General features: G+C 49.0%; 1 protein-coding gene across 2 annotated transcripts in view; it reads right to left on the bottom strand.

Moving 5' to 3' along the window:
• LOC144101161 (nidogen-like) overlaps positions 1 to 10,348 on the bottom strand; it is a 37,813-nt gene extending 27,465 nt beyond the window's left edge. The window contains exon 1 of one of the 2 annotated variants that reach the window (XM_077634206.1): positions 9,961 to 10,348. In XM_077634206.1, the coding sequence (XP_077490332.1) occupies positions 9,961 to 10,179 (219 nt within the window). In that variant the 5' untranslated portion in view covers positions 10,180 to 10,348. The remainder of the gene's footprint in view (positions 1 to 9,960) is intronic. The other variant, XM_077634207.1, reaches the window with a different exon arrangement.
• Between the last annotated feature and the right edge of the window lie 15,086 nt (positions 10,349 to 25,434).

Raw genomic sequence — 25,434 nt, 5'->3', positions numbered from 1 at the left:
CTCTGTCAACACGGGTTATAACGAAGTAAGGGTTATAACGAAGTAATCACCGGGACCCATAAACTTCGTTATAACGAGGTTGAACTGTATACGGATAGGAGGAGGTTGCGCTAACCTACTTCGGCGCCATCATGGTATACTGGCAACAATGGCCTCACATAAAAAGCACAACATTAACAACTCATCGCTTCAACAAGCGTTGAAATCCGTTTAAAGAGGATATATTTTAGCGATTCTGAGCACCCTGGCCCCATAACACTGCAGACGTGTGGTATGTGGTGGCCATGGAGGAAGGAAAGGCTAGGAGAGGCCTTCGCTATCCATGACAAAAAAAAACATCTGCCGGAAGTCACGTGTTTTCGTAACGACTTGTTGGACTGTGGCTAACCGTGCAGCGGCGTCGTCTGCATCACCCGTCGACCCATCTGCCAGCTGCCGGCAGTCAGGCGCGGCGCGAGGTCGTCTGCTCGCCTTGATCTTCGCGGCGCAAACGGCGCATGCGCAAGCGCGCTTAGCCAACGAGCCAACTAGAGAGACGAAGGCCTCACTTCCGGCTTTAAAAATCCTGACGTAACGGCCTCTCCTGAGTTCTCTGCTTCCTCCATGGAGGAAGGAAAACTCAGGTGAGGCCCTCGCTATCCGAGCTGCATACCAGAAAGTGTGCCGGAAGTCACGTCCTTTCTCAAGGACTACTGGGAGTCTTTGGCCGATGGCTCAGTCATAGTAACGCTGGGCACAGCGGCGTCGTCAGGTGCAATGCATACTGCGCATGCGCAAGCGCGCAGAGACGGCGGCCAAGTGGGGGGGGGGGGGGGGGGAGCAGAGGGGATCCGACTTCAAAAAATGTGACGTAACCACCTCTTACGAGTTCTTTTCTTCCTCCATGCCTTCCTCCGTGATGGCAGGTATCATGATACCGGTTTGGAATCGCGTGATCTGACGAAATATCTGTTGCCAGAATAGTACGCCGTAAATTTTGTTCGGAGAATAACGGTTGGCTGTGAGGAGGCGTTACCGTAATGTCTTCCACGGCGGTTAATTAGCAAGACTGTGTGCAGTCATGGGCCAAGGTTTGCTCGATGTAGGTTCACGGATAAAAAATTGCTTTCATGCGATCAAGCAAAGGAGGTCAACAAAGATTACTGATGCACAAGGGAACAAGTATGCTTCATTCTATGGAAAAATTCCAGCTGACTGAGCAGCAAGGCAACGCATTTTTTTGTGTGCTAATCTACATCCCACAAACTTTTGCACATGACTGTGCACAGAACTGCGTAGACCGTTTTTGTTTTAGGGTCAATCAGCATACATAACACTAACGCTGTGTCCCGGGAGACCGAAAAGTAATGCTTACAAGTGGGTTCGAGGCGTATTCAAAACTAGACCTATATGTGCCCCTTACAAAGAATTGTTACTCGCTCCAGCCAGCAAGACGGGCTTGTTGAAGCGGCGAAAGAGCCGTTGCGGTCCAGATTGAGCCCGCATCGTCCGGCTCAGCAGCAGAGCACGCTAACCACCGAGCCACATCGGCGGGTTCCAGCAGGATTCAAAGAAAGCCTGTGCTCTCTTGTTTAGCAAAAATTTGCTACCAAGCAAAACCCGCAGCGCCTATACCGCTATTTGCACAGATGGGCCTGGCGAATTGACTTTTCAGAGTGAGCCCCGAAGGAAGATACGACCCTTGGTTTCCTTTCGGCATGTGACCGGCTGTGATCTCCTCAACGCGTACCGCACAAAAATATTCCCTTTGGGGCGAGATATTCTAAGCCGCGGCAAAGATGCCTCGAACGGCGAGCCACCACGCTAGATTCGACTGGTGACTCGTCGTTTTAGATTCAGCTGTGTCCGCTTACCGATATCGTTATGGCCGCCATTAGCAGAACGAAGTCTTGCCCACGTTGATCTCTAGAGATTACTCGTAGGCTTGACAAGTGGTCTGAAAATTTACCAACCATGCTACTCTACATTGGGAGAGTGTGCTCTCCAGCGGCAACCTAATCCTCCAAGGAGGATTGGTCATCCATGCCCAGCGAGGGGCCAAACTCAGCGGTGCCCTAGAATAGGGGCACCGACCTCTGCAAGACGGAGGGAAACATCTGCTTGAAGACGAAGACCTCTGTCTGACCGAAAGACCTTGTTACAGCAATAAAGTGTATCCTATCCTATCCTACCTACATGTTTCTTCTGCTTCCACCGGGATACCACAACACTCGCTTAACCATGTGACGCCCAGTGCCTCACCTGTGGTACAGAGTATGAAAATGCTAATATTGTATTTACTATCATTTTTTCACAGAATTACATGAATTAGTGATATTATCGCAGAAATGGTTTTTTCCGACATGTTCATCAAAGCAAGGTCGAACTGTCAGTTTCTAGGGGTGCTGGAGTCCACCTGAAAGTCTACCTGAGAGTCCACCTGGAGTCCACCTGGGCTCATGAAAAAGTTAACCAAAACAAGCCCAGCTTTCTCGGGCAAAAACTGAAAATTGGAAGATTTTAAGGCACTGGTATGGAAATATTAAAGGTAATGGTCCATTCTTCTGATATGTAGCAAAATCTTTCTTTCAAAGTGCTTCCAGCGATCGTATCGAATAGTTATTACTGGCATAGAAAATCAATTGGGAACGCTTTTGACATTAGCGAAAACGTGATTAGAAAAAAAAATACAAGGCTGCCGTCGAATGATCTGCGCGCATATATTGATTCTTAAGGTGAAATCTTGAAAATATATATGAAAAATATGAAAAAAAATGCCTTGATAAACGGTTTCCCGCTCAAAAATGCTTTTGTCCGGTATTTCTGGGTACGGGCATAATAGTATACAGTTCTTGTAGTCAAAAAGATGTGCTGGTAGCTGATGAAGCAGCTGAATTTTTCTCTTGATTCACTCTATACACCTGCTTATTTGTCCGCTGTTTCATCGTCCTTAGACATTCATAAATCTTCCAAATTAGCTAATAAGTCCGCCAGATTTCTTACATTTCATCAAAGAAAGTGCCATTAGTGAGAAAATCCTGTAACTTCATGCCTTTTGTCCGATGTTTTCAATACCTGGGTACATTCACAGAGTACATGCATTCACGCCGCGCCCGAGTGCATGTGTAAGCATCCTTGCAGTACACTCTAGACATTAAATACTCCTAAATGGGAGTAAAAAACGAAGTGATCTGTCCTATAGCGTACTCCCTTTTAGAAAAGGGTGTGCGCTAGAGGACAGTTTTACTCCCTTCTTACTCCTTTCTGCGTTACACGTCGAAATACAGACGCTTGCGGAGCGGCAGTGCAGTGCATGCAAATAGCGTTGTGACTCTCCAGTGAGACATTCGCCTCTATAGCGGCTACATCACACTGGCCTAATAATGACTGACGCACACAGTATGCAAGACATTGCGCGGAACTGTCGACCTCGTGTACGGCTGCTTTTTACACTGAACACATAAACATTTAGCTGCCCCTGCCTGGCGCAAAGGGCACGGCTTGCCGCGTCCTTCTGACACAGTCGCTGGGATCATGAGAGAATATCTCGCGCAGATACGATATCAGACTCTGCGCCTTTCGGCGATTCAAGTGCCCGTTTCCCGTTGGGGTACTGCAGGGAAACCACTCGGGCCTCCATTGCATTGTCGTCTGGCCCTTGGAATCGCGATCTCGGATAATCCGAAGTCCGTCGTGCCCCCCATGCCAGCAGAGCCGTTCGGGGCGGAGACGCCGACTGTAACTGTGTGCCTGAAATAAGGCGCCAGTCTGCGGTGTAAGGTTCGGGTGATTATCTGGTGCCGAGTACAGAGTAACTCGTTCCCCTGCCCTGTAGTATATTCTCACTTACATATACGCCGGTCGATAGTTCCCTTTGGGTGTTAGATGTGGCTCTTATATGGGACTGTCTGAAGGACCCACCCCCTCCAGACATTATACAACTCCGCAATTCCAAGCAGTGGGAAGCCATGCTTCTTAGCTCCGACCCGGGGACCCAACTTCGGGCAGTAGAGCGAGCCATAGAGGTCACCGAGGTCCAGGGACTCCCGGCCATAATGCGACTATCCTACCTGCTAGGCCCCTCCTTCCCATTTGCTGATGACTGAGATATTTCTCTCTATCTGTCTCTCTGCAATGTCGCACGGCGTTTTGGCCGAAAAGCTCAGCGGTGTGTTGCTGCGATATTGTCTGCACGCAAAGGTGGGGAAAAAGTCGCACCCTGAGCGGTTGCTCTGCGCATGCGTCTGGCCAGCCCACCATGCATGTGGCACCGCTTAGTGACAGCGGCGCGCGTCTATGGGAGCTCGTTTTCGATGATGGAAGACCTCGGGTCGGTTTTAAAAAGTGTACCACGGCGACCCATCGCACTTTGTTTTGTGCTACCATCAAAGAAGGTGCTGGCTGTCTTACCAGCCTCCTGAAACACTGAGCTGCTTGAGTGGTCCGGTTTCTGTTGATTAACCAGGTTCATGTTGGTTCCTATTGAATCCTCACATCGGCTTCTTTTGCAGAGACCTTTCGTGGTCGATATTCCGCGAGAAATTCTTACCGACCAGGTCATACAAGGCGCATAGGAATGTGAAGAACGACTTGGTGCTGTCCGTCACTCAGTGCGAAAAGAAAAGGAGGGCGTGGCATATGACTTTCAGCGCTAGTCTTTCCATCGTGGAACAGTGCGCATAAGATATTACAAGAAATACTGGGGCTCTACTATTTGCGAGGTATAAAAAAGAACCGGCAAGCAGTAAGTTTTGCAGATAGCAGACATTTAGCATAGCGGATGCTTGCTAGCGCAGAGTGCACCGGATTGCCGGAATCCTCCTGCGCATGCGCGGTGACGGAACCAGGTGGAATCAGGTACGGAACCAGGGACGGAACCAGGTGAGGCTACTGCACGCGCGCAGCCGGCGTCCGGTAAACCGGTATAAGTTTACAGTAATACGCCTATACGCAATGATAAATGTCTGTAATGTTGTCCTTGTCTTCATGGTAATCATCCAGCGGTCTATTGTCACGCTGCAACACCAATTAGCCCAACGTGTTCAATTCCCAAAGGTGGAGTAAAATCTGAAGCTAGTAATGGCTCATTAGCATCTACCAAAGTGCAGCCATAAGGCTACAAAAAATAGCTGCAAATCTTCCACAGAAACTTCGCAGTTTAAGAGAAACGTCACTAATGTTTTCACATTTTCTTTAACGACGAAGTACAGTTGAACTTCGTTATAACGAAATTGGATGATCATGATGATGATGATGATGATGGATTTTTGATGCCGCAAGAGCATCTGTGGACAAAGAGCGGCATGGCACAGTGTATTTTATTCTACTCTTCAACTCAAAGCCGCCGCGGTGGCTGAGTGGTGACGGCGCTCGGCTGCCGGCCCGAAAGACGCGGGTTCGATCCCGGCCGCGGCGGTCGAATTTCGATGCAGGCGAAATTCTAGAGGCCCGTGTATACTGTGCGATGTCAGTCCACGTTAAAGAACTTCAGGTGGTCGAAATTTCCGGAGCCCTTCACTACGGCGTCTCTCATAGCCTCAGTCGCTTTGGGACGTTAAACCCCCATAAACCAAACCAAAACCATCTTCTACTCAAGGTGGGTTCAAAGGCCCATTTGCCAAGCATTTCACCCTAAATAAGGCGAGCCCCAGACCAGGGGAAAGCTTGTACCCATTGTATCACCGGTGGGTACCTGGCGGTACTGGGGATCGAACCCCGCACCTTCCGCATGCGAGGCGGATGCTCAGACCACGAGACCACCGCTTCGGTCCGGCGAAGTTGTAGGGACCCGGCAATTGCTCGTTGCAGCCGTAGGTTCATTATAGCCCTTGTTGACCGCGCTTTGCAAAGGGAATTGTCATTTTTTTCGGTATATCCATTATTTCGTTATAACCCGTTTCGTTGTAGCCAGGTTGGACTGCATCTGTCGAAGGCGTACAGCTCTCCCTTGCAGCCATACGGCTGGCTGCGCTTGGGTGAATACTAATGAATAATTACTTCCTTATTTAAACCAGTTAGCCCGACACCTAAGACTCCTTCCAATTTGAAGGGAGAAATCTTGTAAAGATTCGAACGCGACGCCAAGCCCGTGCCTGAGAGACGTCGCCCACTTTGGAGAAGAGACGGTCAGACGGCGTCAGGCGCCTCGAGGGCCCTGCCGATAAGGGGCCGGGAACCTCCCGCGGCTCCGAGTGTTGGACGAGATATCGATGCGGGCCAAAATATGGAGCGGTGGCTGCACTCAGCGGCCGACCTTTATCGGTCGCTCGCGAGAATTCTCCGCCGTGTCCTGCTGGAAGCCACGCGCGCCGTGCGAGTGCCTCGTCAATGAACCCTTCTGCGACTGCGCGAGAGAAAAGCAGACGTACGCGCGATGCGGCGAGTTTGGTTGCGAGTAGGTATTTTCTAGCGCGCATTTGACGGGGCAGACGAGAGACGAAGACAGTGGCGTTGAATCGGCGCTATTTAGAAGTGCCTCCTCAGGGGAACGACCCATATCTGTCTTAGTTATCTGAGAGTCGCGTTGCTCTACAAATGAAGAATACCGGCGTTCTTCCCACTTGCTGCATTCCCGGACGTCACGGGCCACGTCACATGAGGTCCCGTAGGCGCGCTACAAGAGTCATTGACATCACTAGAGTAGAGTCACCGGATACACTGGGGCTAACGTGCCTCGATGCACGTGGGCCTGGCGCTGGAGCGCGTGTATCGAAGCACGCACATAGGTGTCAGGGTGGCGACAACCGCGCCATTTCGGATCACGGCTAAATTCAGCACCACCATGCTGTATTTGCGGAAAGGGGCATTTTTGGGCCCTTGGTGTGCAAGACTTCAATACTGCTGCCAGGCATCGAATCCTTATATGACAGCTGAATTTAGAAACTTGTACACCGCGGTAGTCGGCGCAACCTTTCTGGCCCAAAATGGCGCCTCCCGAACGATTAATGGATGTCATAACATTAAGTTGGAGACGGGACTTTTGCGAGTACCTGGGACCAATGCCACGCACCGCTTGCCTTTTGAGGTCCTTGGCTGCCGTTGATTCATGTTGCCACGAAATGAGGTGCGGTCGAGGGGCGTGGCATAGTTGGCATTTCTCTCCGCATGTTTCACGCGTCCACACTAGCTTCTCCACCGTCTCCTCTCACAGAGCAGCCTTCGCCCCACGCTTTCGCCGTGGTGGCTTGGTGGAGGCGACTGGCCGAAGACGTCTGCGTGCTGTGCGTTGCCAGTATACGTTAAAAAAACCCAGGTGGTCGAAACTGATTCGTAGACAGTTCTCCACTGAGGTGACTCTACCTAACTTTACACCCTCCATCCCTTCCCTGACGGCTTGGTTGGAGTCCCCATCCATAACTGAGACAATTACTGCGCCTTTATTTTCTGCAAAAACATTTTTTTGTGCTACTCTCTCCACCTCAACGAATGTTTCTTCATCTTCTTTAGTCTTCGGTTAATCCACGTCATCCTTATCGCCAACCTCTTCGCCTTCTTCACACCTCTTTCCTTCATAATTTTATTTTAGACTCTCTATTATATGTGACAGACCCGCCGTGGTGGCTCAGTGGTTAGGGCGCTCGGCTACTGATCCGGAGTTCCCGGGTTCGAACCCGACCGGGGCGGCCGCGTTTTTATGGAGGCAAAACGCTAAGGCGCCCGTGTGCTGTGCGATGTCAGTGCACTTTAAAGATCCCCAGGTGGTCGAAATTATTCCGGAGCCCTCCACTACGCCACCTCTCTCTTCCTTTCTTCTTTCACCCCCTTCTTTATCCCTTCCCTTTCGGCGCGGTTCAGGTGTCCGCCGATATATAGAGACAGATACTGCGCCATTTCCTTTCCCCCAAAACCAATCATTATTATTATGCAACCTGAGGGACCACCAGTTACCTCCCCTGAGCAGTGCACTCCCTCCCCAAGCCCACTTCCTCTTCTCGATTCCACGGCAAATGAGGACGTCTTGCTCGCCACCCCCACCATCAGAAGTCTGCATCTGGGGCCGAAAACTAACCAGCGCGGGTGAATCCATCAGCCCTGACGGCCATCCGTGCACTTGGCAGACTGCCACCAGTCTACGCAAAACATTCAGAGCCGGTTCCCATACAACGACAACCAGATGGAAGAAGTGTACTCTCGCGGGCCATTCTTCGAGGGGGAGCTACTGGAAGAAGGGACGTGTGGAGGCACGCTTACTGGCACGAGGAATAGTGCTCGCTGCCAGGGCTGTGCGCGCAGTGCGGATGGATGTGCTGTGCGCGGACGCGCTAGATTCGGCCTTGGATTCTTGCTCCAGTGGAGCGGCTGAGATAGTGCAGATTAGCCTATAAGTACGCCAACAAGCAACGCCGTTGAACGTTTCTCTGCGGACGGCCCTTTTGCAACTTGCTCAGCGATAAACTCAATAACAACAGCGATTTGCGGTCAGGCAGGGCTCCCATACAGTGTTTCCAGCGTTCTCCACGTAGAATGCTGTGTTGCCTTCAGCATTGAGGAATCGCAGGGCCTGCTGAAGAAGCTGCAGAGAGTGAGTACTTAACTAGTAGCGTTCCTCTACGAATTGTGGACTTCCTGGAAGTAGTTCTTTTCATTTCTGCCTATGGGACAGATACTGCGCCATTTTCCTTTCCCCCAAAACCAATTATATTATATATATATTTCTGCCTACTGTCTACCTTATCTGCAGGGCACACCAAATTCGTATAGCGTTGCGATAGTGTAGTTACTGCTTCCTGGTGGCTACAGCCTCCCAGTCCATTATGTTTTTTTTTCGTTTCATCCTTCCCTTATGGATGCAATTAAATGATGTTAGGCGCACATAGGGTCACGTGTAGGCTTCCAAGCCAAAAATGAAACGATAATGGCAAGTGAAGAAACTTTCAGTCATGTCAGGAAATGTGTGAATATGTATGTCAGCTTGGTATCATTCTATACACCTGAGACGTGTATGTTTTAAAGTTTATCACAGAATATCAAAATACAAAAATATAATGGCAGAGACCCAACAGAATTGTTTAAGGGCCCCACTATCGTAGGCTAACTTACTTCTTTTAAAGGTTTCTTTGTATTGTTATTGTAAGAGAGCTTTTCTGTTGACGGTATGCAGGTACCGTGTTCCCTTTACTTTATGTGTGACTCACATAAATACATGTTCGCACATGGCTGTACGCAGCAAGAACACCGCAGACACGGGAGAAGGCATTTTCAATTTTCAGCATCCCGTATTTTGTTCCCCCACAGCAGCCTGATAGATCACCTTTTGTACATAACATGCGTGCCAAGCGGGGGGCGTGTCTGACGAAAGCAGTCGCACAAAACAATCCACTATTCCCCATATAGGCACACATGTGCAGTCCTTGTTTTCAAAAGCAACATATTGCTCCGCCCTCTGGCGATGTTCTTAAGTTGCCACAAATATCACTGCCAATTTTTTAGACCTTCAACCTTACCTCTTCGTGTAATGCACGTCAGTCAGAGATGAAGCAGAATTTCACCGTGGCTTTTTCCCTCTTGAACTTCGAGTTAATGTTAGTTTCCATCTTCCCCAGATTCATTTCACAGTGCCGCGTATATCACTCGTTGCCACGGTAGATCAGCTGTTGTGTCTGAGGACGCGGGTTCGATCCCATCCACGAATTCGATGGAGGCGAAATGCAAGACGTCCGTGTACTGCGCGACGTCAGCGCACGCGTTAAAGACCCCCAGGTGTTCAAAATTAGCCCCGAGCCCCCACAGCCCACGTGTCGCTGTATGACGTTAAGCCACGTATGGCGATTCCTAAACCACGTTCTTGCATATCTGGCATCTCGCAAACGTGCAGCCACGTTTGCCGAGTCGCACCGTGACAGGGAACCGTGAGACCAAAAAGACCGCGTTGCTGAAACCTCCAGGTCACTGTACGCAGCGTGCCCTGCCAGCGGAAGCATGTGCAGCACGGCAAGAATCCGCGATAAACGCGAGGAATGCGGGAGTAAGAAGCCGACTCACATATAGCGTCGAGTACTCGGTGCCGTAAAAGGTGATAGGGCTGCTGAGTTGGACCTCGGCCGAGCTGATATCATTCTCCCGTGGAAGGCTCTGGTCCTGGTTGACCCCGTAAGGGAAGAGGTCGGACACGGACAGTGAGTTGACTGAACCCTGGAGCAGCAAGGCCAGCAGGAGCACGGTGCAGTGGCACGTCGACGCGCTCCCGCTACCGCACGCCATCGTGTCAGGACGTCGACTGAGGCCGCGCCGATTACGAGGAGATAGGCGCCGAGTAGCAGCCGAGCGGCCTCAGACGACCCCCAGATGGCGCTGCCTGCCGCGCCTCCTCCCCCCACGGCCCGCTCCTTTCCGAGAACGATCCCGGTGGCATAGGCACGCTTGCCCTCTCGGAGATAGGCTCCGCCACGCACGACGGCAAGCTTCACGCCCGACCAATCGTAACAGCACCCGCTAATCGCCCCAATCGCAGGACGCGGGCTAGACGACCACGTGGCTCCAAGCCGGCGGAGGCGCCATTTTCATTCTCGGAAAGGGTACGGTTTACTCGCGGCGTGTACTATAGCGGTACCTTGGTCTGAGGCGAAAAGTTATTTTCGGTGGGGCGGACTCCGCCTAGCGCGTGCGTTGCTTGTGGAGTTCGTCTGCTTTCTTTTTTCTTTTTATGCTCAGAATGGGTTCGCGGACTCGAGTGCTGAACCGTGTGACAGAAGATGTATAACGCCGGGCAGGCCGCGTCTTCTTTTTTGTGCGCGCCTGTGTTTACACTCTCCTGTGTCGGCGTGACTTTAGAGGCCAGACAGGAAGTCGCAGAAAATAGACCTTGTCTTTTCAGAGCCGCCCCGCGGCCGCACCCACCCTCGCCACCTTTTCCTCACTCGCCGACGAGAAACGGCTGCGAGAGTCGGAAATCGAGAAGCGCCATCCATTAGCGATCAACTCTTGTATGTAGCCAGGCAGTGCTGATAACAGATGTCGCTGCACTACCTGTGTGGTCGGAAGAGTTTGTATGCAAAGTTTTAAAAAGCACGCCCGATCTTGAGCCCATTTTGTCTCCTCTGACACATTCGTCTGCTGCTAACCTGCCCTTGGCGCTGGCTGGTTGTTTAACGTGCACTGCGCGGGTGTTGTTTAGGTGAACACAAAATTTATTTCGTCTTATAAAACTGTTGACGAAAGCCATGCTCACTATGTACGTTATGTCCTGCGCCTGCGCCACGAATTTGGCTTTTGTTTTTCTTATCCTTAACAATTTAAGGCGCTAATTGTGTAGATAGGCTACCTAATTCAACTGTTATTCTGCGATCGACACCTATATATGATTTCTTTGGTCCGTGTGAATTTATCATCCTTCGTATAGCAAATTGGATGCTTCTTGTGCCAACTATAGCGAATGCAGTAAACAATATATCTCAGAACAGTGAGCTTGGTAGCGCCTCCGCCGTCATGTTCATGCATACAGATTCAGCCGCTTGTACTACTACCAGTTTTTTCCTCGGTTTCGCACATGATACGCTTATTCGAAATAGGAGGTGATCCTATGCTCCCTGGTGCGTTTATCTAACAAAACAGCGTTACTACTATGAACCATTCTAACACATTTTACTACATTGTGTACATATGCCTCTGAAAAATAACTGTTCGTGTTTTCCATTGGAAAGCTAATCAGCCTTCTTCAGGCCTGGGTCGTGGTGACGTCTACAATGGTGGCGACAGACTTTCAACGCAGAAACTTTTACTCGAAGCAAGAAAGCGAACGCCACAGATGGTAAAGCCTGGGGCGGCATTCGACGAGGCACGGCCGGGTGTGAGCGAAGCGCCGGAAATGCGAAATCTAACCAGTGATGAAGTTTTAACTGAGCTTCTCCACACTGCTCAGACGTTGCGAGGAAAAGCCTGAACCATTTAAATGTTCTAATCGGCGATTACGCCACCATTTTAAATGCTATCACCAAAAACCTTGGCATTCTTTACCTACTAGCTTCACATCTTTGAATGCTTCAATCTACTGGAATACTGGAAACACTGATTCAAAAGCTTGAACCTTGTAACGGTTCTCACCGGCGATTAGGTCACCATTTTAAATGCTATAGCACCAAAAACCTTGAAATTCTTTACCTACTAGCGCCACACCTTCGAATCAATTAATCTCCTGGAATTTGACAGAGTGGGAACCTCAGCAGTCATACAGGAATTGCGGAATCCGGGTGTGGAGGAGTCTTATGTGAAAATACTGGAAGATATCTATAAAGACTGCACAGCTACCATAGCCCTCCATAAACTTCAGCAATAAAATTTTAATAAGGAAGAGTGTCAGGCAAGAGGACACGATCTCACCAATGCTATTTACCGCCTTTTTACAGGAGCTCTTCCAAGGTCTGTAATGGAAACACTTGGGGATAAGAGTTAACGGAGAATAGCTAAGTAATTCACGATTCACTTATGACATTGTCTTGTTAAGTAACTCAGGAGATGAGCTGCAAAGCATGATAAAGGAGTTATGCAAAGCAGAATGGTAGGTCTTAAAATTAACATGCAGAAAACCGAAATAATGTTCAACAGTGTAGCAAAGGAGCAGCTTTCACAATTGGTAGCGAGATGCTGGAAGTGGTAAGGGAATATATCTACTTGGGGCACGTAGTGGCGCTTATCCGGGTCACGAGAGGGAAATGACTGTAGAAGAATAAGAATGGGGTGTAGCGCATAAGGCAGGATCTCTCAAATCATGAATGGCTGTTTCCTAATATCCGTTAAGAGAAAAACATACAACAGCTGTATCTTACCGATACTCACCTTTGGGGCAGAAACGTGGAGGCTAACAAAAAGGGTTCAGCTTAAGTTAAGGACAACTCAGCGAGCCATGGAGAGAAAAATGATAGGTGTAACGTTAAGTGACCGGAAGCGGGCAGAGTGGGTGAGGGAACAAACACGGGTTAATGACATCCTAGTCGAAATCAAGAGGAAGAAATGGGCTTGAGCAGGGCATGTAATGCGAAGGCTAGATAACTGCTGGTCCTTAAGGGCAACAGAGTGGATTCCAAGAGAAGGCAAGCGTAGCAGGGCGCGGCATAAAGTTAGGTGGGCGGATGAGATTAAGATGTGTGCGGGCATACTGTGGCCGCAGCAGGCAAAGGACACGGTTAATTGGAGAGGAAAGGCATGAGACAGGCCTTTGCCCTCCAGTGGGCGTAGTCAGGCTGGTGATGATGATGATGATGAAATTTCTGATGGTTATCTTTTTCCTTACTCGGTTTATGGCCAATCAACCCGTCGTATTCCGCATGCAACGAGCATTACTGTATATTCCCAGCTTTCCACAGAGGGACAAGATTGCTGCGCTCTCCACAAAAGGGTGGAGGAAGCTTACCCCCCCCCCCCCCCCCCCTTTTTCACCAGTGTGCGCATGCACTGTCATGGGCGCAGCCCTTGCGTACCGCAGTTAGTAACAACAGGAAGAACAACGCAGCAGTGTTGTATACGTTAGGCGCAGAGTGACGCATCCATATGCATATGTGAATGCACTGTTCGCTTTTTTCGAATGTGCTGGCCACAGAGGTAAAGCATGCAGTGATGTGTGATTTCCCTCAGAGGAAAGATTCGACCTATTTCGATGCTCTACCGCCATCAGAAAATGTTCGGTTTACGGATTTGATTGATTGATTGATTCATTCATTCAATTTTATTTCTCAACATTCATACAAGGCATGCTTGTGAAGGCATCTGGATCCCTAGCTAAAAGCTAGTTGGGATCCATGCAATTCAGTTTCAAAGAAAATTGCAGGCATAACTAAAATTAATTACATACATATAAAAGCTCATGAAATTAGAAATACATAAATGGGTACATAGAGCAACAATATTCAGAGCACCAAGCCTCTTTTACATACGCATACAAACACACAAAAATACATGAAAAGAAAAAACGCTGGCTTCACTCATTGTTTATAATATTTCTTCAATGACTCAGGAAGAGTCCGACAGTGACTCAGGCTATGAGGGACGCGTCGTAGTGTAAGGCTTCAGACAATTTCCACCACCTGGGGTTCTTTAACGTGCACTGACATCGCACTATACACGGGCCTCCAGTATTTTGCCTCCGCCAGCAAATGTTGTTGACTATACTCTTACGCTGTGCTGCTGAAGTTGCGAAACTTAGCGAGAGCAAGAGTAAATGTTTCCTGTTTTTCGAAAGCTGCCCACTTCACCGCTCTCTTAATCACTTCACAGTGTGCGCACACCCGGGTTTAATACCGGCCGTGTTGGCCGCGTTTCGATGGAGGCGAAACGCAAAAGGCGCCCGTGTGCTGTGCGGTGTCAGTGCATTTAAATCCCCGGACGGTCGAAATTATTCCGGAGACCTCCGCTGCGGCACCTCTTTCTTTCTCTTTCACTTCCAGCTTCTTCCCTTCCATGAACGAATGGAATGTGGAACGAATGAACGAGTGTGCCTCACATTCATTCGACTTGGTTAAATGTAGACCTTGTGTGTCTTGTGTACCACGCGGTCTAGTAGGCCTACTGATGTATGCTATTAAGTGTGCGTAATTATAAAGAGGCACTAATTAAGAAAGAAAGTAGCAAATAACGATTAACAAATTTCGTGTGATGACCTTAAGGCGGAGCTTAAGTGTCCCCCTAAATTTTTCTTGTTAACCTGAAATACTGCAATAGTTCCCCATAGTTTAATAACGGCCCTGAATGATTACGTTCCTCCTAATGTTGGGGGGCCCATGGTAATAGCGTGCGGGCGATGACGTGGGCGTCATCGTTTCCATTCGCCGAAGAATGTCCTGGGGTCCGTATCACTATGGGCTCAAACGGTTTGTCTTTTCTACCGCGCAGTATTCTTCTTGCGGTTTTACTTCTCCTCCCTGTTGTATAGTTCCAACGTGTAGTCTGGAAGTCCGGAATTACGTATAAGATCTTTCAGGAGACCATTGCCAAAACGAACGCCACCTTCTCCGCCTAACGATTCCCTGACATCGAACGAATGCCCCATTAACGAATTTCCCTTCCGCATCTGTGCATTCCGTGTCTGTTACCCTATTGACCGGTGCAGCCGCGTTCACACAAATTGCCTCCTCCAACCTGCCCCAGGTTTTCCTTATGGCCTTCGCCCATTCCTTCTTTCCTTATGGCAAGCCGCCGCGGTGGCTGAGTGGTTATGGCGCTCGGCTGCTGGCCCGAAAGACGCGGGTTCGATCCCGGCCACGGCGGTGGAATTTCGATGGAGGCGAAATTCTAGAGGCCCGTGTACTGTGCGATGTCAGTGCACGTTAAAGAACCCCAGGTGGTCGAAATTTCCGGAGCCCTTCACTACGGCGTCTCTCATAGCCTGAGTCGCTTTGGGACGTTAAACCCACATAATCCATAATCCATCTTTCCTTATGGCATTCCGGGTGCATGTTCCTCTGGATGGGCCGCACCTCGATCTTGCTTGTATGTTGTTCTTCCATCTCTTCCCGGTTCTCCGTCGACCAAATTCATAGGAGTCCTAGTCTATATTCAATACGCCCCTTCCCTTCCTGCTTCAATGATTCATTCAATAATAAAATGCGCTTTAGTAATTTCATCTACCACGTTGTGAATGTCCATGTTTAGTAGTCTTTCTGTTCCCGCGTTGACCGGGATACCAATAACTCTTTTATGTGTTTTGCTTATTAGAACGTCCAGCTCGATAGTCGCACTTTTCTTCCATTTTAAATACGGGGCTGTGTAAGTGATCCTGCTCACAATAAAAAGTCTGTATTAGCTTAATGGCGTCTTTTTCTCCAAGTCCGAACGTGTGGTTTGAACCCGCAATTACTATTCTCGCCACTTACTTTGTGGTTGCCCTTGCTGTCTATTAAAAGACCTAAGATCTTCAAATTTGGTACCTCTTGAATTTGCGCCCCCCCCCCCCCCTCTCCAGAAACATAATACCAGGGTCTGAGTGCTTTTTCCTCCTAAATATTAGTAATTTAATTTCTTTTTCGGCGCATTGGGTCCGCAAATTGGCGTATTCTTGCACGATGTCTGCCATGCGTTGTTGTCTATCTTGCATGCTCCCAATCCGCATTTTTCATTTTCCTCTGCTGCCACCTCGCGTTCAACGCTGGAAGCTCACTGGTAGGGTACTGCGCGCCCAACCTGGCCGGACTGAGTGCCGCTCCGGAGCACGTTTTGTTGGAATCTGTCGACGATGGCGTGTCCTGGGCAGCACCTGGTACCTGGAGGATTTCTAGGATTGACTGATGGCTGGGTGCGAAGTCCGAGGCAGGCTGCAGTGCCCACGGAAGAGCAAATTCTTCAGTATCTCCGATCATCCGGCATGCGATGCGAACACCAGCTTAGCAAGGGCCGCCGCTTCAGAGATGAAGGCTACATTCGGAACATAATGTTCAATGAAATATCCCCGATCAGTGAGGTTGGCGTCTTCCGCTGTATATGCCTACCATCCATGAAAGGTGGACACTACATCGTGCACGCCGTAGCACAGAAAACGACTGGGGACAACAGTTTCCACAAGCAATCGTTGTGCTCAAGCGCTGTAGAATAACTACACGAGCTATAAAAGCACAAGCGTACTCGCAACAAAGCAGCTCTGCTAGCATTTCACTGTATTTTCCCACAGCACACCACTGCATAAGTTAAACAAGCATGCGCGTCCATAAAGACGAGCGCGAGAGGCGCACATTGAGTCATTCCGGCGATACCACGCAGCGCTATTCATCATGGATATGATGCAAACACACGCATAACGCACCTTCTTCTTCTGCCTCTTAATACATGGCACATACCCACACGGGGGGATTGGCCAGGGTGTAGTGGCATAAACAAGGAAGTTTCCATAGGAGATTATGACAAAATTTTAGCACCATGCGTGAATGCTCTCGTAGTTTCTTTTTCGTTACCCGCTCCATCGCGCGTTGAAAGCAGCTCACAGCACTTGCCCATTCGGCCTTCTTGCTTGAGAAAGCAAAAAACGTCGGAACGAAGTCTGGGTGCCGCGGTGACATTCGAGGCCTTCCTGCCCATGAATAAAACACTTCGTGATAGACTGCACACGCATTTAAACACAGTACCTCGTCCGTATCTGTCACAAAGTGATTCCCGCACAGTCTTGACGTGCTTGACGGTGCCCAAAGGCGGCCACGATCGTCGAGCCGGCGAACTGCTTTTATCCACGCTTCGCGTCGAAGGCTGTCCCGGGAAGCGCTCGGAAAGCGAAAAAATCCGAGTTTGCTTCCCTTTACATATTGGGCATTGCAGCCGTATGCAACATATTTCGTAGGTATCGCCAAATGCGTCGCGCTGAACGCCCGACGGCTGCAGCAACGCACCCCGCCTAAGAAGCCGGTTTGTTTACACTTCCACGGCCGGTCTCGAGTGGAGCGCGCGACCCTTCCAATATGTTTCGCGACACCGCCGCCAGGGGATGGGCGCATGCGCAGTCGCGTCGTGAGAAAAGGCGGATTGAAGCTTCCCAAAGTCCAAATCGTAATGTCGTCAGCATACCGAGCGTGCTTCACACCCTATATATGCCGCTAAGCCTGTTCGGTAGTCCTATTATGACTATGTTCAAGAGCAAAGGGGACAGAGGACTGCCCCCCTGCGGTGCGCCGCTAGTTCCCTGTCTTGTGTACCACGACTTGATTTCTCCGACCTCGACTTTGAGTCTAACTCTACTGTTCAAGAGAAGTCCTGTAGTCTCCCAATTGGTTTGCAGCGAATCTTTTTAGTATGATATCATGCTTGACGCTGTCAAAGGCGCCTTTGAAGTGCAATGCTAGGACTGCCATAGTCTGATGGCCCCATCGTTTGTCGACGATTTTTTCTTTGCGCCATAAACGACATCTTGAATCGAAAGGTTTGGTCTGAACCCTAGCATCGTGTTTCGGAACTAGCCGTCCTTTTGTAAATGTCTCAAATTTATGAGCAGACAAGGGAAAAAAGGGACCCGTTGTGACATACATGAAGGAACCCAACAGTGAGGTCCGGTCTCCAATTGCCCAGTGGTCGGGACGCTTCCCACAGACGCTTGAAAACCGCGGGTATCTATCTCTCCGTGACTAATGACAGAAGACCGAATGAACACATGGGATAGTTATGGGTTACAGCCCCAGGACTTGCTTTTCTTCCGTACCCAAGGCTCCCAACTTGCATCTCCTCGGGATCATATCCTACGATCCCCTCCATGTCGATAGGCCGAACGCCTCAGCCAACGTGGCCGCACCCGTCGGCTTATCGGCATCAAGTGTACTCAATTTTTTTTTACTCTCGTAAAAAAAACAAATTCTTTGCTCATATCTTAAGAGTTATTATCCAAGGAGTTCTGGTAACTTGTTGCATTTAACTCCCATAAAACGTTCTCTCCGTGGCCGACACAAATGCGGCCGAGATGCGTCTGTATACTAGCAGCCTCTGCTTTTATACTTCCCGGTATTTTTATACTTCCCATCTGCTTCTGTGTTTTTCGCACGGCACCCACTCGTAAGGGGATGGGGCAGGGGTGGGGGGCTAGGTCTGCGCTCGGCCCAGATCGTACGCCGTTCCATCTTTTTCCGGGCCCTTGTGACTGAGGGTCCAAAAGATGCGGTGGCTTTGTTTTACTGAAGTCAAGTTGAATACGACTGCCTATTTTGTAGGAAGTCGGCCTCGAGTGAAGTTTCTACATGCTGCTTGAGAGTCGGTTACGAAGGTGGATCATAGACTTTCTATCTTTGAAGGACTGTTAGGGTGACGGTGGTGGTTTCGGCCTCTTGGGTATTGCCCGCGCAGATTGATGCCTGTAGGATTGGTTTATGCTTCGAGTCCACTACCGCCACCGTAAACTCTAAGTGCCCCTGGTGTAGTGCCCGCCGAACCCTTTCCCACATATTCTTGCCTCAAGCACCTCGCCCTGCCTTCGCCGAACACACGTGACACGCGTGACGTCTGCAACTTCGCCTGTATCGAAAGGACATACCACCACCTGCGTCCTTCAATGTGCAAATATCTACAGCGTGTCAGCATCACTGATTTCAAGATGCTCGTCCTTTTGGAAGCCGTGTTGCACTCCCCACTCCCCAATCCCAACGAGGCCAGTTTCATGTCACCAGCGTGAATTTCCCAGAAGCATCAGGACACCAAGCACCTCCCTTACAAAAATTTCTTTAGTCTATACACTTTCCATAGACTTCTGTCTATAAAATCTATAGATTCTCTACTGACAAATCATAGAGAACAGTCTATAGGCAATACAAATTATATAAGCAGTCTATAGACAATTCTATAGATTTATGGCCATACACTTTTAGTAGACTTTTGTGTATAGACAGTCTATAGACTATGAATAGAGAAAAATAAATATCTATAGGAAGGCAACAGAGTCTATAAGAAGTATATAGATTGCCTATAGACCATTTTGGTAAGGGTTGGTTTCTGCACTCCATTGCCGCGTGGCCACAGGTACATCGGCCACCGCACTTCAGCCTCGGCCGACCGCCAGAAAACTGACTGTGTCACGGGTTGCCCTGGGCTGCCCCGCACATATCTGAGACCTTGGCTTTCTTCCAGACTTGGCATTTTTTGCGCTTTTCGGCTTGCGCGGGCTGTCAGGTCAAGTTAGCGACGCCGCGCCAGGCGTAAATTCGGCTGCTGAATCGCATTCAGAGAACGTCCAACACGCCATCTGTCGTAGATTCACGAAGCAGTGAGTCCACTACAGGTGCAGGAACCGGTCTGTGCCAACACCTCCTGGAGCACAGAGTTTCTTACTATTAACTAGAGGGAAAGCTGGCGCCCCGCCAATGGGAGTTTGCATGGAGCTTCCTCGAGACAACCTGTACCACTATGGACGCTCTAAGCATCATGGGGCGGAGAACTACCGACTGCAGAGCTACAACTTTTGGCCAAAAAATAAGGCAAAGGTAAACGTTGTTCGGTAATCAAGAATGTGCTATCGTTCAATATCCTGTTTATATATTTTAACAAACGAGCAGAAAAGCATGAAATGCAAATTTTGATAAAAAAAAAAGCGATGGCTTGCTCTCCTATTGGCCAAGCATTGCAATATTTCCAATATTTTGTGCTTAACAGGCGAATTTTTAAAAAGAAATATGTTCTTAAAAAATGCTGTCGCTTTTACATTTTAAAAAGTTTTTCCTCGGCATTTCGGAAAACAAAAACCTTTTTATTGGCGTCGTGTGCTGTTGCGTTTTCGCTACTATGGCCTTTCCACGCTACTTTTACGCCGAAGTCTGCGCGCGTAGCGCCCCGTGGATACGGATTGGAACGCCACTCTGTGTTCCTGAGAAAAACCTACTGTCCCGCACAAAGTAGCTCATCGCCCCATGATGCTTTGCGCGCCCATGGAGGTGCAGGTGCAGCGCCGTCAGCTTTCCCTCTAGTTAATAGTATGAAAATGCATGCCCTGGAGGTTGGCGTGTTGTCTGCGCCCGAAGTCCTTGGCCAACGTGACGTTTCCGCGCCTTCGTAATAGTTGAGATACAGCTTCGTTTTATAAGTATGCTTGTGGCTTGTGTTTTGTCATGTTTCTGTCCTGTAGTGTGATAACCATGTTTCACGTGATAAGATGCAAATTGCCGTGCTATAAAACTCTATTGAGTGGTGTCCGAAGCACTGGGCCTCATCCTCTCGTTAGTTGGCCTTCCTCGGGCCTTCATCACAGCTCACAATACCTTATCCCGCTTCGTTACCTACATCAGCCCCGTCAAAGCACGTCAGCTGGGCCACGGCGTCCGTGGTACTTTGAGAGAGACAAGCTCTTTAATGAAAGAGTGTTTAGTATACGTTGAAACAGAGCTTCGCATCAGGCCAACTCGCCCAGCGAACGGCACTTACCGACGACAGAGAAGTCAAGGTCTGTGCTCGCAACGCGAGCGGTGTAATGGACGACTTTCATAATTCGTTAAGCTGGCTTTCCCACGTTCCACGTTTCCCTAACCATGGCGTCGTGGCCATCAGTAAATACAAGGATAAGGCTCTAAACTTGCATGTTACTGCTTCACGTACACACTTGTTACGGGATCAGCAGGTGAACCTAATTATCCTTCTCCATAAAACGCACGAACTGCGGCTCTAATATATTCTGTTTCTAAAATTTGTTGTTCCGCCATTGGTACGGCATGCTGCAATGAGGTGAAGGTGACCTAACATTTATAAAAGGAGTCCATTATGATGATAATGTCACCGACAATCTACAGACTTTTCTAGTCGAGTGTTTACTAGGACATGCTGCGATGTGTTGTAAGCAGGGAACTCGAATGAAGGAAGGCGGGAACCGATCACACACATACAGTATGGACAATGCTAATAAAGTTCGGCAACTAATAAAGTTCGGCAGCATGGTAGCGCCACCAGAGTGGCGAATAACATGGCATAATAATAATAATTGGTTTTCGGGGAAAGGAAGTGGCGCAGTATCTGTCTCATACATCGTTAATAATTGGTTTTTGGGGAAAGTGAATGGCGCAGTATCTGTCTCGTACATCGTAGGACACCTGAACCGCGCCGTAAGGGAAGGGATAAAGGAGGGAGTGAAAGAAGAAAGTAAGAGAGAGGTGCCGTAGTGGAGGTCTCCGGAATAATTTCGGCCACCTGGGGATCTTTAACGTGCACTGACATCGCACAGCACACGGGCGCCTTAGCGTTTTGCCTCCATAAGAACGCAGTCGCCGCGGTCGAGTTCGAACCCGGAAACTCCGGATCAGTAGCCGAACCCACTAACCACTGAGCCACCTCGGTGGGTGGCAGTAAAAACGTTTATTCCGCAACACTGGGTCTTAGGGCTGCCAGTTTGTTTTGTTTGTTTTGGGCGGTCTACATGTTCGCATCAAGTGACACGGTATAGTCAGCGGCGAAGAAAGAAGGAGTACTTCGGTCAGTAACCAATGCGAGACCGGCGGCGTCCTTGCGTTCGTGGCATGGGCACGTTGTGATGACGTCATAAGGTTACGTGGTGTCTCTCTACCAATCATCAACTTAATCCCCACCTGCCACGAAGGGCGGGTTGCTCACAATCTGGTGGCCAGTTACCACCTGTCACGGTAGGGGTGTTGTGATGACGTCACAAGGTCTCATCATCATCAGCCTGACTACGCCCACTGCAGGACGAAGGCATGTCCCATATCTTTTCAATTAACTCCGTCCTATGCTAACCGCGGTCACTTTTTCCAATGGCGGCCTCACCAGAGCCAGAGAGGTCACGTGGCCTCTCAGTTCGCTGAGACGGTTGCCACCTGCCACGGTGGTGGTGGTGGTAGTGGTTTTATTAAAAATAATAGTAAAAAGGAAGGAAAAGATTTTTGCTAGCCCCGGCATCTGCCATCGATACTGAAGCACCTGAGCTGGGGCAGCGGAAATAAAGGACAGCAGGCAGAATGAAGAAATGAAATGAAAGAGGTGAGGGGACAGGAAGAGAGGATAGGGGGAGAAGTAATATGTACAAACTATTTGCACAGGTTGTGAATGCGTCACATGATCACGTGACTTCTCTCGACTAATGAGCGAATTTCGTGAGACACGCCGCCATTTCTGCACCCGCCGCGGTGGCTCAGTGGTTAGGGCGCTCGACTACTGATCCGGAGTTCCCGGGTTCGAACCCGACCGCGGCGGTTGCGTTTTTATGGAGGAAAAACGCTAAGGCGCCCGTGTGCTGTGCGATGTCAGTGCACGTTAAAGATCCCCAGGTGGTCCAAATTATTCCGGAGCCCTCCACTACGACACCTCTTCTCCCTTTCTTCTTTCACTCCCTCCTTTATCCCTTCCCTTACGGCGCGGTTCAGGTGTCCAACGATATATGAGACAGATACTGCGCCATTTCCTTTCCCCCAAAACCAATTATTATTATTATTATTATTATTATTATTATTATTATTATTATTATTATTATTATTATTCATTTCTGCTTAATGTACACTCTAATGGGAGACTGTGCATCGGGTTGTGTAGTTAGGTAGTGGCAACCAGCGCACGGTGTTATGGGCAATCTGTTCACCGTGACAGGTGGCAGTGAAATTAAATAAAATAAATTCAATGCAACTGCCATCTGCCCACCGCGGCATTGTGCATCCTCTCATTGGTCGAGAGATAGCCTCCCGAAGAACTATCTGTGCAAGAATTAGCCTTACGGGAGCTCGAAACGAGCAATGTGTTCTCACCAGCCACATCGGGGGCTGCGTTTGAAACAGCCACCTGCGGGGGCAGTGGAGCATTGCTTAATAATAATAATAATTGGTTTTTGGCGAAAGGAAATGGCGCAGTATCTGTCTCATATATCGTTGGACGCCTGAACCATGCCGTAAGGGAAGGGATAAAGGAGGGAGTGAAAGAAGAAAGGAAGAATGAGGTCCCGTAGTGGAGGGCTCCGGAATAATTTCGACCACCTGGGGATCTTTAACGTGCACTGACATCGCACAGCACACGGGCGCCTTAGCGTTTTTCCTCCATAAAAACGCAGCCGCCGCGGTCGGGTTCGAACCCGGGAACTCCGGATCAGTAGTCGAGCGTCCTAACCACTGAGCCACCGCGGCGGGGTAGCATTGCTTAACCGCTGCACCACTGCGCCAGCAGCATGGTATGAGGACTTCCCGCTATCTATGAACCTATAAAAGAGAAGGAGTACTTGCGCATAGGGATCTCTACTGTGGTATTATAGTCTTAACGATAGGTTAATAGGTTGAAGCGTCGTCCAAGTTTTTTTGTACGTTTATTACTCGGCAATGTCGGCATACATCAGTAGTATGAAGAGGTAACTCGAACGTTCAGAGCTGTTGGAGAAAGGACGTAGGAGGGCGGGTATTTCTTACGAGGTGAGGGCGAGGACGAAGGAAACAGCGAAGTGAGAGTGAGGGTTCGAGAAAAGGCCAGCAAATTTAAGAATGATGGTGAACGTGAAAGATGCAGGTGAAAAAAGAAAAACAAGTTCAACGTTCTTTAACAAAAATTTTGAAAATTGTAAAATGGCTTAACCGCCGCGGTGGGTGGTTAGGGCGCTCGACTACTGATCTGGAGTACCGGGTTCGAACCCGACCGCGGCGGCTGCGTTTCAACGGAGGCGAAACGCTAAAGGCGCCCGTGTGCTATGCGATGTCAGTGCATGGCACGTTAAAGATCCCCAGGTGGTCGAAATTATTCCGGAGCCCTCCACTACGGCACCTCTTTCCTCCTTTCTTCGTTGACTCCCTCCTTTATACCTTCCTTTACGGCGCGGTTCAGGTGTCCACCAAGATATGTGAGACAGTTGCTGCGTCATTTCCTTTTCTAAAAAAACTTTCAAAATGGCACTGTTATGGAAACACTGAAGCTAATGGTTCATTCTTTCGACGTGTAGAAAATTCTTGCTTTAAAGTTTTTTCTTTTAAAGTCTTTTAAATGCGGAACGCTTAATAGCAACAGAATACAACCTGTCGACGAGAGATTTGCGGATATATTTATTGTTGTAGTGAAATCTTGAAAAAATTGCGTTCATAAACTGTCCTTCAAATATGCTTTTGTCCAGAATTGTTGCGTACGCATTATAGGATGTTTGCCCATCTCTGCCAGACCAGTTTTCGCTCATGTTACGTAAAAAAATACAAACGAGGGCAAGGTATACATACAGGTAATCGTCATGTGCTAACATATCAGTGACGTGGAGACCTATAACTACAACCGATTCTAATCAAATATTCATCATGGTTATTATTTGCTATCTTTAGCTTCCAATGGTCGCATGAGGAGCAGTCAGGTGCAATCCCGCACATGGCGGCCGCGTTTCGATGGAGGCGAAACGCAAAAAAAAAAAAAAACCACGCGTTTGCTGTGCGATGTCAGTGCACAAAGGACCTCCGCTACGGCATTTCTTTCTCTCTTCTTTCACTCGCTCCTTGGTTTTTTGGGGAAAGGAAATGGCGCAGTATCTGTTTCACATATCGGCGGACACCTGAACCGCGCCGTAAGGGAAGGGATAAAGGAGGGAGTGAAAGAAGAAAATTGGCGGTGGTTTAGCTCTGGTTAAACCAGGAGTGACGCGATAGCTACAGCTGGCCAAGTGGAACTTGGTCACGTGACCAACCACGTGACGAACCACGTGATCAGCCACGGCGTAGGCAGCTGCTCCGCACCATGTGACCAACCACGTGACAGCGTGGCGGCGCAGGCCAACGTTACTAGACTAGTAACGTTGGGTTGAGGTGTCAGCCGACATATGAGAAAGATACTGAGCCATTTCCTTTCCTCAAAAACCAATTATTAGTATTATCATTTCCACACACAGCGCCGTTGCAGTAACTGTCTCAATGGGGACAGTTACAGCGCTGTGCGCGCCACTCTTTATCAACCCCCACCCACACTCACAATAATAATCACTACACACATTCCAGAAAATTTTGCATTGATTTCGGTTGAAAATTTTCTACTTGTTTTGGAATATTCAAAATTCATCAAATATGTTTTCCATGACACTGTCTAAACTGTCCAAATGCGCGAGATTTACTTTCATCTGCTCAACCAAGG

Source organism: Amblyomma americanum, chromosome 8 (assembly GCF_052857255.1).
Source record: "Amblyomma americanum isolate KBUSLIRL-KWMA chromosome 8, ASM5285725v1, whole genome shotgun sequence".
NCBI lineage: Eukaryota > Metazoa > Arthropoda > Arachnida > Ixodida > Ixodidae > Amblyomma > Amblyomma americanum.
Note: the sequence above shows the minus strand (reverse complement) of the source record. Positions and strands in the feature narration are given on the sequence as shown.